This window comes from Lotus japonicus, chromosome 1 (assembly GCF_012489685.1).
Source record: "Lotus japonicus ecotype B-129 chromosome 1, LjGifu_v1.2".
Classification (NCBI taxonomy): domain Eukaryota; kingdom Viridiplantae; phylum Streptophyta; class Magnoliopsida; order Fabales; family Fabaceae; genus Lotus; species Lotus japonicus.
This window is the reverse complement of record NC_080041.1, coordinates 25,816,616-25,832,421: the sequence shown is the minus strand read 5'-3', so window position 1 is coordinate 25,832,421 and position 15,806 is coordinate 25,816,616. Positions and strand designations below refer to the sequence as shown.

Sequence of the window (15,806 nt, the reverse complement as noted above, 5' to 3'; positions counted from 1 at the left end):
AATTAATCTTTAAATTATGAATATTTTCATTATTATATTAGACTCTTTTGTTAATCAGAGTTAACTCAAAAATTGTTAATGATATTCATAAACTATAATCCATGTATGGGAGAATGTTCAAACAAAAAAATAGTAATTTTTGGGAGAATGAAAGAAAATTCTCTAGTGTCTAATAGGGTCAGTAAACTTTTTTTTCTTCTTTGGGATATCTTCTTTATTATAGTAACTTAGAGATCCAGTGCATCCATTGCTGTAAAATATAACTTATTTAGAGCAAGATACTACAAAAACATAGATTCATAAAATAGTACAAAAATATTTTCATTATAAATTAATTTTAAATTTCTTTATATTTATTGATAATTGTTTTATAGTATTTAAATTCTCTAAATATACAAATAAAAATTATTTTTATTTTTATTTTTATTAAATATTTAAAATAATTAGTTGAGTTAAAAAGAGAATAAATTATTTGGTTCTAAATAAGTTATATTTTTTAACGAATGAAGTTTACCATTTTAAAAATATTTTTACTATAAGTTAATTTGAAGTTCTTTATATTTATTGCTGAAACGTTTTGTTACTCTAAAAAAAAATTAAAAAATTATTTTGTTATTTTACTTATAAGTTTTTAATTATTATTAATATTCTTATGAGGAAAATAATATTTTGTTAGCATCTTTTTAGATGGTGTTAACTTGTTAGAAGGAGGTGGAGTGGAGTGTAGATTTAAAACAAGAATGTGGTGGAGTGTCATTTTGGCAAACCTTAAGGGGGGTGAGTGCATTTTACTCAAAAAAAAAAAAAATTCAGACCGGGAAAAAAAATACAAATTAAATGTTTATCCACAAAATTAAAATTTAAATATGTGTATCATATTAATTTCATCTCTTTTAATTTCGTATAATGTAGCTAAAACCTAACTTTTAAATAAAGTTACAGATGGGTTGGGGTGGGGGAGCTCTAGGAATCAAATTCCGGAGGGTGTAATTTATCTTTTAAAAATACCAAAAAAAAAGTTATTTGTTGCATTATAATTTACAATTAATGTATGCATATATTATATTTGGAAAATTAATCCAAAATTATGTAATTTTGAAATTATTCAAAATTATGTAGCTACATTGTTTTACTTGAAAGTTAATAAATTATGCAATGTAAATGAAATCCATCTGATTTGATCTGCTGGTTGTTTGTGGATTTTCTTTTGAGGTTTTTTTTTCATAGCGGGGCGCATGTGCCGGGGTTTTTTTTGTTGATTGTTTTGATTTTGTTTAATTTGTAGGCTGCTGGGGTTGATTGTTGTCTAGTTTGACCAGTTTTTAATCCCTTTGAGGAGGGTTGTACATCTTGTTTATTTCCTCATCTTCATTGAATATATTTGTACTTTCTAAAAAAATAAATTCATTGACTGATAATTATAACACTAATTCAATATGAGATTTAGTAACACTATAAATATAATTATGTTTAATACAATATTTTTTTTGGTTACCATGAAATATCATTATATTTATGAAAGTTTATATATATATATATATATATATATATATATATATGTATGTATATATATATGGGCTTGGCTTTGTGGTGTGCTGCTTGCTGATACTCCACTGGCGACGTCGACGATCTGGTGGGTGTGGCGCGCTCGGAACAGCTGGTGTATGGAGCAGAAAGTGATCCCTTGGCAGGTGATAGTTTCGTGTATCGCAAGAATGTCTTCAGATATTGTGCGCGCGTTCTGATTCCTCGTCCGGTGCGGTGGACGCCAGGTCTGCATGATAGTGTGGTGGTGAATGTTGATCGAAGTGTTCGTGGGGTTCCTTGTCGGGGTGGTCTTGGCGGTTGCTTCCGGAGTGATCAAGGTCAGTGGATGGTAGGATTTTTTGGCTTCATGGATGATGCTTGCATCCTTCACCTTGAGTTGCAAGCTTTGTTCCATGGTCTGACCATCGCCTGGGAGCGATGGTTTAGGAGGATTGATTGCCAATCCGATTCCTTGGATGCAGTGACTCTAGTCAAGTCGATGCCACCTTCTACTCATCTTTATGCATCTCTGATTTGGGATATTAAAGATCTGCTAGATCGGGATTGGATGGTGAACTTTCACTACACTTTGAGAGAGGGCAATGTTTGTGCGGACTTCTTGACTAAGCACGGTGCTGGGCAAGGCGAGTCTTTGGTTGTGATTGTGCAACCACTTCCGGGTTTGGGGTTGCTTTTTCTCGCGGATGCGACGAGTGTCTCCTCTTTGAGGACGTAGTTTTTCTCTTCTTTCAGCTCATGTACCCAAAAAAAACATTAACATATATGAAGGGTTGTGATTCATTTGTTCATTTTCTTGAAAAGCATGATAAATTATTGCCTCACTTTTTCACCTTGAGATAAATATACTTTATGAGTTTTATTCAATTATTAGGTGTTATTTGTGGGTTTGGATTTAGGATTTTTATTTAACCTCAAAATCCCAACAATGTAGCATATTAATCAGAGTGGTTGTTGAGGTGAGACAAATATTATTAGTCTCTGAAAGTATCAAAATAGGATGTTATTAACCTAATCCACGTAACCTAAGTTTGTTTCAAACTACTTCATTTATCTATCTTCTTGGCGGCTCAGATTACGCTCCTCAAACTAACTCCTTGGCTCACTCCTACCAAATTGCTCACATATATTATAAATATGACTTCTCTTCATCATTGTCTAATTTAGAAATTATGTACTTCTTTTGTATGGGAACTTTTTCCTCTCTAGCAAATTCCAATTTTCTGTAAAATTGTGTATTAACATCTTAATTTCTAGAATTATTTGCTTCCTAGAAATGGGTTTTCCAAAACATTTATGTTAGTTTTTGTTATACTTTATTACTTTGAAGCTCTATAGCTTGTTGTTACTAAATGGGTAATGGCTCTCAGGAGCAACAATATCCACCACTTGTTAGACAAGGCTCTCTGTACAATAATCTCACATTTGATGAGGTTCAGAGCCAGTTGGGAAACACAGAGAAGCCTCTCCATAACATGAATTTGGATGAGCTTCTAAGAAATGTGATCTCAGCTGAAAGTGGACTAGTTGTGCAAAACCCTTTACCACCACCTGATTCATTTCTTTTAGGTAATAACACAGATTCGAATGGGGCTTCAAGCCACAAAACATCTAATGAGGTGTGGAGGGACATTGTTCACTCAGAACAAGTTTACAGGTCAGTGAACAATAACTTACAACAATCCATCTTGGGTCAAACAAATTTGGAGAGTTTTCTAGCTCGTGCAATGGACCCAATGGTCATGGGTTCACAACCACAAGAGTGGTTGCCATTGCAAGTTCCTGGTATTAATTTCCAACAACAGCCTCACCAGGAGCAACATCAACACATAAGAAGGTTGTGTCCAGATTTCAGTGTTTACAAACCAGTTTATGAGAACCAAGTTTTGGATATTGGTTACTCAGAAAACTCAATGGCAACAATGCCATCCACATGTTCTGATTCCAAGGAAGTTGATGATGTTAAGAGGAAGCATAGTTACTCTGATGAGATGCTGGAAAAGACTATTGAGAGGAGGAAGAAGAGAATGGCCAAGAATAGAGAATCTGCTGCAAGATCAAGGGCAAAAAAACAGGTAAGTATATAAGGGTAGTAGCAATTTTCAATTTTACTCAATCATTTTGTTTAGTAAATGATATTTTTATTCACGATGAAAATTCATCATTCTTGTTTATTTGGTGATTCAAGGAACACATAAATGAGTTGGAGGAAAAAGGGAAACGCTTGCGGGAGACAAATAACTTGCTAAAAAAGATGAAGGTACTCTTAAAAATCCACTTCACATGAAAATTGTGATACATATTTTTACACTTCTTTTAATAGATACATATTTTTAATCAGACATGACTTTCTTGGTGGTTAATTCACATGAGAGGATCATTTTTCCCTGTGCAGTGCTATTAGCCATTCCAACGGTATGTGTAACTTACGAAGATTACTTTTGTTTCAATAAGGAATAGAGGAAATATTATTTGTTTTTATCCTCTATTCCTTCCTTTAATAAAGATAAAAAAGAGAATAGAGTGGACAAATAGTGTGATATTTTTGTTATTAATTGGTGGACATTTAATTTCTACGTTTTATCTTGGGGGACTAAGAGTTATTGCAGGCTCAAATCAATTAATTTTAAACAAAATTATTGTATTTAAGAAACTTATTTCTAAAAAATGATTTATGGAAAATAATTTATAGCCAAACATGTTATTACTTTGCTACTTTCCTTGTATTAACAAGTGATGGTTTTATAGAGTACATACACTTTTTTTTATTTTTCTTCTAATTTCACTATGATATGGATGCTTTGGATTTATATAAGAGTTTCTTCCATAGAGAATATTTTACTAGCTTCCTTGTAAAATGATCTAAGAGGTGAACATGAAAAATATATTAGTGAGGTAAAACATAAAATAACCATTATCATAATTTTTTTCTTTCAAAAACATAGTAACCTAGAGAAATTGATTAAATAATATTTTTATTCCTTTAAAAGCATACCTATTTTTATTAGGGTAGTTCGCAATACTTATTATTTAACCATCAATTTTTTCTCTAAGATCGTCATTTTATATTTACACATTAATTAATACTAATGGCAACTCTAAACACGGTTTTGTGTCCCCGAATGATAGCTCAAGTGGTAAGAGTTGGATGACATATGGGTTGGGGAGAAAAAGGTTCAGGAATCTCTCCTTGGATGATATAATTTATCTTTCCGATATAAAAAAAACACGGTTTTATCCTATGAAAATTGACTCTTATTAATCAATTTTTTTATAAGAGGAGATTTGGTGATTACAACCACTTAATTAAGATATTTTTGGTCATTTTTTTAGTTAAAGAAAAGGTAAAAAGATAGCATAAATTGCTTACAAAACGAGGCGATCCATGAAGCTTTGTGTTACGCTTGATTTTCTTTCAATTTGCTCATTTTGGTTGAAAATTCAAATATAGCTATTGGTAAAGTAATCAATTGTTGGCTCATCAAGGTTTGCTTCAAGTTATGTTGGCTGAAGTTTATTTATTTTTATTGATGCTCATATTAACGTTGCAGGAAGTAGATATTTGGCTATCTTCTTCAGCTACAACTCTCACACCAAAATATCAGCTACGACGTACCAGCTCGAGCACATTCTAGCTTTGATTGGTCGTTTAGAATCGAAGAAAATTTTGTTTATTGTTTCATCATATTGTTGCTGCATTTCAGCATACATACCATTTTTTTTTACAAAAACAATAATGAGTCATTGTTGAGTTTTTTCGCGGGATCTGATTGAGTAGTGAAATAAAATTATGAGAAAGAGTATTAACAATAGATCATTTTTTCAAGGTTGATGCTACTAGCATGTCGTTTGTGTATCTACATTTCCTTCTAATGAGTTGTTTATCTTTTACATATGTAATCCTACTTAACAATGGATTATTTTGTGTCTTTCGTGAAAAACTTTTACAATATTTATGTTACAATGGGAGAAAAAATATTTTTGTAATAAGTGTAAATAAGAAAGTGGTGCATAATTATACTGAATAAGGAAATAATACATCATCTTAAACAAAGTTAAATAGTATCTCAACACCATTGTGTCTGAAGTATAAATATAATATATGTTACGGTTGACTCTTAAGCCATGAATTCCAACGGTGTTGCAGCTTGCTCTTAAGCAGATACTATGGTTGTTAAAAGCAGACCGGAACTGGACCCTTGATCGATCTGAAACTACCACAAAATCAGTAAAGAACTGAGCAAACTGGACAAAAACTAGGCAAACTGACTAAACCCGGTAGTTCAAGCAGTTCGGGCGATTCAAGGAAAAGGAAAACAATAGAGGGAAAAAAACCGAAAGGCAACCTACTGACCAAAGAGAATCTTAAAGATCTCTTCACATTAGTGTGTGATTTGCTGCTTGCGCGATGGTCTTCTATGTAGTTCACATTTCTCTACACTTTATGTGCAGCTGTTATAAACTTGAAATGATAGTAAATAGGATTTTGTATTATAAAACATTTTATGCGCTTTTCTTTATTGCAAACATGACAACATTTAGTGGGCTGGATCACTTTTCCTCCAGCAAAATGATCAGGTGGTTACAAAAATGTGAAGTGGGCTGGTTCTCTTAATAAGTGTTTATTTTTTGTATAAGTATTTATTTTTATGAATTTATATTTTTGAACTATGTTATATTTATATTTTTAAAAACAATTATTTAATTATTACCGGTTCAACTACGATTCAACCACGGCTGGACCACTAAACCATGAACCAGTGCCTTGACTGGATTGATCACCAGTCCAGTTTTAACAACATTGGCAAATACTAACCTGCACACCTGGTTTAGGAACGGACCACCGGCTTAACTGGCAAAGAGTCGAGTGGCCTCACCCGTATAATGAATATTCTTTCCCCAGACGTTCAAACAGCCAACAAAATATTCAAATCTGAAATAAAGTATCACTGGCTGGAGGTTAAATTATTTACTTACATTCTAGCACACGGGGAGTATTTACTGGATAGGAGATATCTTCATGCATAGCTACAATTGCCGAATCTGATTGCTATTTAGAAGATTAAAAAAAAAAATTAGCAGTGAAATAAATTCTATAATTCATGAGTCGAACAAGAACTCATGAAACACAGGCTAGATACAATAAGATATTGCGAGATATCATGACATTAAGGAACTAAATCAACACACCTATAAATATTTACATATTCACAATTCTGATTGTCTAATATACAGCGCCCAGGGGGAGGAAAAGGAACTAAAATGATCCAAGAAAATAGCAATTTACATAATAATCCTCAATAATCCTATGCCGGCTGCACTCCTTCAATCTGCCAAGTGAAGCACAAAGGAAAAACAGTCAGCCAGAAAGAAAGAAAGAAAGAAAGAAAAGAAAACTTCTAGGCTAAATGATTCAAAGCTAATGCTAATTGTCTTTAACAATGAATGTTGACTTCAGAACTATGATACTTGTGCAGCTGCCTAACACTAATATGCTGGCCTCTGTCTTGAGTTCAAAAGTTTAAATTAATGGCTCAGGTACATGTGCAGCTAAAACTCAAGCCCAGAACAATCTTCTATAAATTTGAATATGTTAGCCTTGAACCTTTCATAGTTGAACTTATATCGGTTCAGTTGCATCCTTACAAAAATCTTCTATGCACATATAGTGTGAACTAATCAAGGAGAATTTTTCCCCGGAAAGATAAAAGGGGCAAGTAAACGAAACGCGTGCATCAAGAAACAGTTAGCTCCATAAGCATGTATCTACAACAATATTACCACTTTAAGCCCAACTGTCCCACATTAATTAAATTTGCTATCTTTAAATTAAAGAATAAATTTTAGAGCTGCATGTGTGAAGTACATATTGGTGGGATGTATGCACATATCCATGAGTGGATTCTTGTCCACAAATTTTAAAAAGTTGTATAGAAAGGAGGCATACAGAGAGCAGAAGTTTGTTGCACGTGAAAATCACTTCCTTTTAGCATCTATGAACATGGCCCGAGTCCAGTGCTCAACATCCTCACTTTGTGATGGTGGGGGAGGAAATGGAGGACGCTCAACAATATCCCACCCTTCAAATAGGCACTCACTTTTTCCGTCGGATAAATCAGTGGCATAAAGAAAACTAGTGCCAGAACTTGGCATATAATTTTCAATTCTCTGCAAAAGAAGATAAAAACATAAAATATATCTAAACTTCACCCAGCGGTGAAACTCAAGAATCACGATGCAAAAAAAAAAATATGCAAAAAAAAATGCCCGTTCTACATTGAAAAGTTAATCAACACAGATACACTGATTATCAGTATACAAGTAAGAACTAGGTATTTTAACTATTAATTTTGCTTACAATGGCCCTATTGTCAAGATAATGACAACTGACCATACAGTTGAGCACCACAAAAGTAAAAATCTAAGTTAACAAAGTTGTACACAAACAGAGAATTCCAAAGTCAGCACTCCTTCCCATGGATAACTTGAAAGAGAAAAAACAAGTAAGCTTGGAAATATAAGAGCATAATGGTGGTATCAAATGACAAACAAATATTAACCAATGTAGCTATGCAAGCCATGGCCAGACAGCAATGTCTATTTGGTTCTTATGTAAGCATTTCTTTTTTAAAATCAGATATGCAAGAGAGTTTAACTAGAAAATGATATCCTATGTGCATATCATTACAATGGTTTTTAAAGTTAACTTAGAGAACAAGCCTGTATTCAATAAATATTGAAGAGCTCTGGAAAAGAAGAAAAAAAAAATTTAACCCTGGAACTTTTAAACGAATTTCCAAGCACTGCTGAGAAATTCAAAAGTTTGCTGCTTACTAGTTTTACTTGGCACAGGATGAACCAAAAACACTAAAGCATAAAACTATCAACCAATAATACCAGCATTTTCTTTCAAATTAGAAGTTATGTGAAAAGCTATACCATTGGCGGCACAGAATGTGCACTTTCCAGCAAAGTAGTTGATGAAATAGTAGAATCCATATTCCATACAGATTTGTTCAATTGCTGAACTTGCTTACATGTCCTGAATCAAAAGGGAAAAAATAAAACTCAGGCACAATAACGTAAATCAAAATGCTAGAGTAAACAGAAACCACTTTACTCTAAAGTTCGAAGCCCTTAAAAAATAATTTTCAAACATCTAGAGCTCTGGCATATGCTCCTCTATACAACACTTTAAAAATTCCAGAGACATAAGTTACATGGTTATTGTGACAACCGGTTTCAACAGTTAAAAAGAAAAAATATATAAGGGGAAACAGAAATAAATTAGCTGCTGATAAGCTTAAACAAAATATAATATTATCAAAGGTATCTCCTGGAACATCACCATTAAGTTGCCCTTTTATAATTTCAAATATCTCCATGGTAATACCTAGAGCGAGCCATTTTCAAGGAAAAAACAGATCGGACTTCCTTGGATGATGAGAGTGTAGCCAATAACTTCGCAAATGCTTCAAACGTAGATGCCTCAGAAGGGACATCCAAGCATAGGGAGTTATAACAGTAAGATGTGACACATGCTACACTTTTCTTTAAAAGTGAAATTCCTTTCTGCAGATCTTTGTGTGTCTGAACCGAATGTGAAGAAGCTAAAGAATAATTAAAGCTACTACTCGAAGATGAATCCAGGCGAGGCCTCCTGTCAGATTCCATTGATGCAACACCGAAGTTGCTTGAGCTTTTATCCGACCAAGAGTTTTCCCCACTAGTTGAGCAATAATTTTGGCGAGGTATAAAAAGGGGATATTCATTACTGAAAAAAAAAGGGATTTTGGTTAAAGAAGTCATAACTTTCATATTAGTTATACCATTACCAAATACAATTTCGGCCAAAATACCTCCTAGAGGAAGGACGTGCATCCCAATAAGAATCCCGTTGCCATATTCTAGAGCAAGAACCCTGAGGCATAAAAATATTCACAACATAAAATTCCCTTCAGGAGAATAAGACAAAAAAGCATCTTGAAGGTCATATCGGCAGGTCCACCAAAATAAAATGCCAAACTCTAAAATGAGTTAAAGTAACATTTTTGCATGCATCAAAACAGCAAGATATGTATTATTAGCACAGCACATCAAACCTGATCTTATGTACATTTAATATAAGATCTTAAAACATGATAAAGTCTGAACAACTATTCTTTTTTTACCAAACTCCACGCCAACACTAAGGAAGGTTTAGTCTTAAAAATGTAATAACTAATAAGCATCAACAGCAGTACAGAAACTTGCAACAAATAGACACTGCATCTGGAAAAAGCTCTATAAATTTAAAAAAGAGAATACTTTTGCATGGATAGAACCCTATATATCATATCATTCACTAATATTATCAGCAAAACAATAATTTAATACCCTACAAACAAAAATGCGGAGTTAAAACTGTACCAAAACTCAACACATGAATTGTAATGCTATTCTAACATTCAATGGCAATAAAATGATAATGGGTAAGATAAATAAGCTTGACCAGACTGTTTGAAATGAATACAATAAAAAAAATGACCTTAAGGAAACATCAATCCACTGCTTGGACACTGATAACTTGAAATAAGGAGAGAATATAATATTATTGCTTGATTGAAAAAATACAACAGGTAATTACAATTTATAGAGGCTAGACTAACCTAATTAAGGAAATAATAAATCTGTACAGAATCTCACTTGAGTGATACTAATCTCCTACTTGAAATCAAATCATAATAAAGACCGAATCTCCTAATAATAAAACAAATCTTCTAATATTACAACATAATGCTTACCGCAAAACCTGAGTTATGAAGTGCTGGGGCAGCCAAGTTGTGAAGAACAAGATTTAGAAGTTGCACCATGTATCTGCTTTGCACATAATAGAAATTGGGTAGCATGTAAGAAGAATATTCAAGCAAAGTCTAACATAAGTAACAATAAGGATTCTAGACTACAAGAGCAAGCAATTGAAATAGGACATCGTAGTTACAATTTTAAGCATAAAACATTGTTTTCTAATAACACTGCAGAGATTCACTTCTAAAGCTGCATTACGTATGTGTATAAGATCTTAGAGGGAAAAAACCATACCCCAAAGAAGCAGAAAGTTCTTCTGATGGAACAGAATGGGAATCAAGTGCTCTTGGTAAGCGTGCATTGCAAATTTGATCATATTGACCGCTACAACCATCCTTTGTTTCCCCCTCGATAACCACCTAACACCAGAAGGACATGAGCACCTAAGCATGCTTGAATTGACAAAAGGGTGCAATAAAATAACAATATAAAACCATGTTTGACTTCAGTCCCTTTCTTTCTTTCCTCACTTTGTATTAAGGGTTGGAGTACCCCTTGTTCTCCCTTTTAATGCATTCTTTTGGCTTATAAAAAAAACTGCTTCAGTCTTATGGTCTGATGATTAATGCTTGTGAGACAACACATTACTTTGGACCAAAAATGTACCAATAAAGGAAAAACTTTCTTCTCTTTCATGTTTCACCCAAAGAGGACATTATTTTCATATATTTAAGCACACAACATTTTTTTACATCTTCCTTTTCCACAGTCAAAATACTAATCTCAACCATTGTTTGCAAAATCGCAATTAAACTCGTATGAAGATAACACAATTATGTGATTTTTGCTGACAGAACTTGTATACTCGCAAGAAAAATCACGGCCTCGTGAGATCACAGTAGACTCCCCAATACGAGTCCTGGAATGCCAGCTCTATGTGACACGCACGATCTAACTTTTAAAAGTTTCCGAGTCAGATTTCATGACCGATGACAAGCCCAAATATTAGAGGAGAAATCCAATTGCACATGCCCTTGCATGCTGCTGAGTGCAGATCAAGGTTGTCAAACTCGAGAGTTTACGTAAACTCGTGGAGTGCCCGTAAACTCGACTCGTGAACTCGACTCGTAAACCCGTGGAGTGCTCGTAAACTCGACTCGTGAACTCGACTCGTAAACTCTTACGAGTTACCTCATGCAAAAATATTATCTATAAAATCACTAATGGTGAAAACACCAATAAAATTAAAAATATGTGCTTAAATAGCAAAATAATTGACAATTTTAGAAATATTGTAGTAGCACACTCTTATACTGTTATACACAATAAACAAACAAAGAAATGTTAGAAAAAAGAGGAAAAGAGACACAAAGCGGGATTGATTTGTGAATAATAAAAGTAGTATTGCAAAGACTTTGTCATGAAATATTGTCATTTTGATAAATAAATGATTTTTCTCCTTTTTTTTTTGCTAAACTCGTGAACTCGTAAGTAAACCCGCGAGCTGAGTTTATCGAGTTTACCCGAGTTCAACCAAATTTATAAAAAAAAGAATTTACTGCGATTTAACTCGTTTTGGTTACCTAGGATTGTAAACTCGTAAGAGTTTAAGAGTTAAAACTAGAGTTTAATAACCTTGGTGCAGATTACTAACTAAACCCAACCTTTCATTTTTTGAAGGAACTTAAGATTCCACATTATGCGATTTCGCACCATCCTCCCAATCCTAGGTAAAATCTCTATTTAAACAACATTCTTCAGCATGCTAGCACTATTAGTATTAAGTCCTTCCACAAATACATTTGGAAAAGGGAACAAATCTCAAAAGCTCAAACAAGTTGTTATTCATGCAAAAGGCAATCCCCTTTCTATGATATTTCTAAATAACAAAATTTTGATCTTGCAATGAGCAGGTAATTGAATTTTGCAGGTCCATCATTACCCAAGTTCTCATAATGATTAGGTTGGCTTCCAGCAATCAGCAGTGGAAGACTTACATAAGATCTTTTTCACCATCCTCCAGACCATTTTCCCCACCGTTGCCACCACAACCCCACGGTCAAAAGTATCAGCACCACTTATTATGGATACTATTCTCATTGTATAAAACTTTTTACAGAACTAGATAATATAAAGGTCAGTATGGATCATGAATAGTCTGATTCCTCATCATACCAAACACGATAAGAGGAGTAATGATCCATAGCATTCTCTGTTAATGAATGCTTAAGATGGTTTGAATGTGTGAGAAGACCAAATAGAATCTACACTTAGAAGAGTTTAACAGTGGGAGGATAGCTTTGTAACAACTAGAGGTAGAAGTAGATCAAGAAATACTCTAAATGAAACCATTAAAACGGATCTAGAATTAAATGGTATCACTAAAAAATTGGTTTGGGACAAAACATAATGGCCTCATTTGATTCATGTAACCTGCCAAGATAGTGGGATTGTGGGAACAGGTTTTAGTTATTTGTGTTGTTCTATTTGGGAAAAAAGAAGGAAAATCATTGAAATTGAAAAATAAGAATATGAACAAGAAAAGAGCACAGAAAATGAAAGCAAGAATACAAGAAGCTCATGATTAAAGTAAATATCTCTAGACCCATTATTTCTATCAGTAGAGACCACAGTCAGCACTAAGCGCAATATTCCAGAGCATTTCAAAAGGAGGTTACATGTCCACAAACATAAACCAACAGAACATTGACTGTCATATATTTACTTTACCCGGCGTTGTGGAAATAACTTGCATATCTGCTTTATGACCACAGACTGTTTATGAAGACGCTCAGAGGTAATCGCCACCTGAAAAATAAAAATATGAGCATAAATTTTGAAGTTCCAGGAAAAACAAATGTATTGATAAATGAAATGCAGATTAGTTTTAAATACTCATTTGTATATCAAAGTACCATACTGCTTTAGATGAAAAAGCCTGTATTAGAAAATACTACGCAGAACAATTTACAACAGTTGGAAATAAAATAAACAAATAGCACTCACATGCCCTAAACTCTGTGTGCATATAAGATTAGGGTAGAACTTCTCCAGTTGTTCCACTCGATTCTTTTCCAACTGCAGAATGTAAAATAAATCATTCAACATCTTCATATGCATTCACATTAAACTTGACCAATGGTTGCCATGATCATAGCAATACCATTAGCAAAGAAAGGTGAAAAAAAAAAGAATACCGTAGAAAGGGCAGATTCAAGCACTCCATATTTAAGTTTCAGATCCGCAGACATAGTCCCTATCTTAGCTCTTCCTGTATGTTTATTCATTACTATAGGCACAGGGTGAAATTTGAATATATAGAAATTCACTTTGGCATGAGAAATATTCTAACCTTGAGCAACTTGTTCTTTACTGTGACGGAGCTTCTCCTTCAACCTTGCGAGCTTTTCATGTTGAAGCACTCTCCAATTTGTTTGATCATCTCCTTTTCCCTTTTCAACATTATGCACTAGTGTTACTTGAACTGACTAAAATGATATTGCATGGTTCCTCACAAAAATATAAAGTTGACCCTTGCCATATAAACTAGGAATTTTCAAAAGTACATAGAAATCAACAATGTCCAAAAGCAGCATAGAAAAATCGGTACCAAGAATCACAGGGAAAGAAAAAGGTACTGAACTACTAACACAAACAAGCACATCAGGAACTTTCCATAGGCATGTCAAGAGTAGCTAAACTGGCTGGGAGATGGGCATCGATATTAGGATTTAGGGCTATTCCTATAAGACTTCCATAGTAAGGTCGAAATAAATACCAGGTACACTTGGGAGTTGGGAATTCTTTATTCAAACTTCCTATCATTGAATTCTAAGCTTCTGTTGCTTGCTTCATGTATTATATGAAGTTTTACCCAAAAATTTCAAGTTAGAATGTTAACTAAAAATCTCTTGGTTCAATTACTTCACCATTTTTCCATTTTGCATATACCCGAATGCTAAAGTTCAAAAATCTTGTCGCAATTCATGCATGTATTAATACAGGTAGGTGTACTCAGTTGATAAAATTTAAGATGCTCAATTTCATTTTCAAATCCTATTAACTTAGGAAGTTAGGATCATGTGTTTCTCAGTATCATAAATCAAGTCAAGCCATGATTCGATTCGAACCTTGCGGACGAGAACCTCGCTCAATTTCGTGGACAACGAATCTCGACGCTCTTTCAGTGATTTCAAAGAGGTGGTATACTCATTCAACCTGCAAAGACAAAGACATCATCCAAATTAATACAAGAAATCCATCAATCAATTGAATCAGCTGAGCACAATTACGAAAATTGAAGTACATATTTCAAAAACCTAAACTAGAAATCAATCAATTGATTGATTGATTGATTGATTGATTGATTAATGGATAAACAAACCTATAGTTGACACAAATAGAACATATCGAAGCTTGATTTGAATTCTCGCATATGGCACAGTTGCTGGTTTTTCTCGCCATCTCCAGCTTCGTTTTGGATTGCGCGAGTTAGCGAAACGACACTGAGGCGGGGTTGCGATGTGGCGTTTGACAGGGACGACGAGTAACGGTTTCAGAAGAGCGCATTGATCGGAGAGCGGTGGTGGTGTGCTGGTGAAGGACGGTGGCTGCCGGCGAGTAGAATGAGACGACGGGAAAGTGAACAGCGACGGAGGAGGAGGAGGAGGAGGAAGCAATGGGAAGGTAAGGGCTCGCTTGCTTCTCAGAGCGAAGTTTCATGAATTTAAACAAATCGTTGCAAGGGAAGACCTCTAGTCTAAGATAACTCATCTCAAACTCGGTTGATTTTTTTTTTTAATTTTGTCAAATAAAAAACAAAAAATGTTTGTTTAATTAAGGAATTAAAGTTTGAGTTTAATAGATATTGATGGTGGGAGAGTTACATTCATTTTTAATTTTAATTAAAATAAAAACATATTTGCTTATTTGGTGGAAGAGAAAAAGGATGATGTACTGACCGTCAACCAATCAGATTTCAAGGATGTGTCACGTCAATTAATGAAATTAAATAAAAAGAGAGATTTTCTCACATCCTTGAAATCTGATTGGTAACTTTTACACCGTCGGTGCATAGAAATTAAACTCTTGGCGGAATTCCATTGAATGTCGTTATAAAACTATTTTACACTGACAATGTATATCCATTAAATTCTTATTTGTGTACCATTATCAATTAAATTTCGTGATATAAAAAATATATTTTATTTTAAGAGGTTTAATGGATATGCACTTTCAGTGTAAAGCAGTTTTACACTGACAACCAATCACAACATGCCACGTATGTCGAATAATAACTTTCACCTTAAATTTTAATTAAAACAATAATGTACTTACTAATGTGGCGGAATTCAATTGAATGACTGTGTAAACAAAGTTTACACTGACAGTGCACACACAATAAATTTTTTACTTAAAATTTAGCTTTACACTAATACCGTATATTCATTATATTCTTAATTTAGTTTTTATAA

General features: G+C 33.7%; 2 protein-coding genes and 1 long non-coding RNA gene across 7 annotated transcripts; 2 read left to right on the top strand and 1 right to left on the bottom strand.

Annotated features, from left to right (window-relative positions):
- Nucleotides 1–2,888: 2,888 nt before the first annotated feature.
- On the top strand, nt 2,889–3,728 carry LOC130734274 (ABSCISIC ACID-INSENSITIVE 5-like protein 3). Its single transcript, XM_057586624.1, has one exon. It carries the CDS (start codon nt 2,898–2,900, stop codon nt 3,630–3,632), a length of 735 nt encoding a protein of 244 aa, XP_057442607.1. The 5' UTR covers nt 2,889–2,897; the 3' UTR covers nt 3,633–3,728.
- LOC130734275 (uncharacterized) lies at nt 3,724–5,340 on the top strand. The gene is made up of 3 exons (XR_009017862.1): nt 3,724–3,805; nt 3,887–3,960; nt 5,097–5,340. It is a non-coding gene; the product is annotated as an uncharacterized LOC130734275 (long non-coding RNA).
- A 190-nt stretch (nt 5,341–5,530) lies between these two features.
- Nucleotides 5,531–15,071, bottom strand: LOC130734273 (uncharacterized). 5 transcript variants are annotated; one of them, XR_009017860.1, is made up of 15 exons: nt 14,717–15,068; nt 14,463–14,550; nt 13,685–13,784; nt 13,530–13,603; nt 13,339–13,410; nt 13,063–13,140; nt 10,627–10,751; nt 10,329–10,401; nt 9,405–9,466; nt 8,939–9,319; nt 8,485–8,587; nt 7,493–7,713; nt 6,736–6,875; nt 6,523–6,595; nt 5,531–5,759 (listed from the first exon to the last, which is right to left on the bottom strand). XR_009017860.1 is itself a non-coding variant. In XM_057586622.1 (13 exons), exons 1-12 carry the CDS (start codon nt 14,794–14,796, stop codon nt 7,522–7,524), a joined length of 1,428 nt encoding a protein of 475 aa, XP_057442605.1. In that variant the 5' UTR covers nt 14,797–15,068; the 3' UTR covers nt 6,621–6,875; nt 7,493–7,521. The 5 variants fall into 5 exon arrangements, 2 of the variants coding, with proteins under 2 accessions (XP_057442605.1, XP_057442606.1); XR_009017859.1 differs by having other exon boundaries at nt 5,531–5,753; XR_009017858.1 differs by lacking the exon at nt 5,531–5,759 and having other exon boundaries at nt 6,459–6,595.
- Nucleotides 15,072–15,806: the final 735 nt, after the last annotated feature.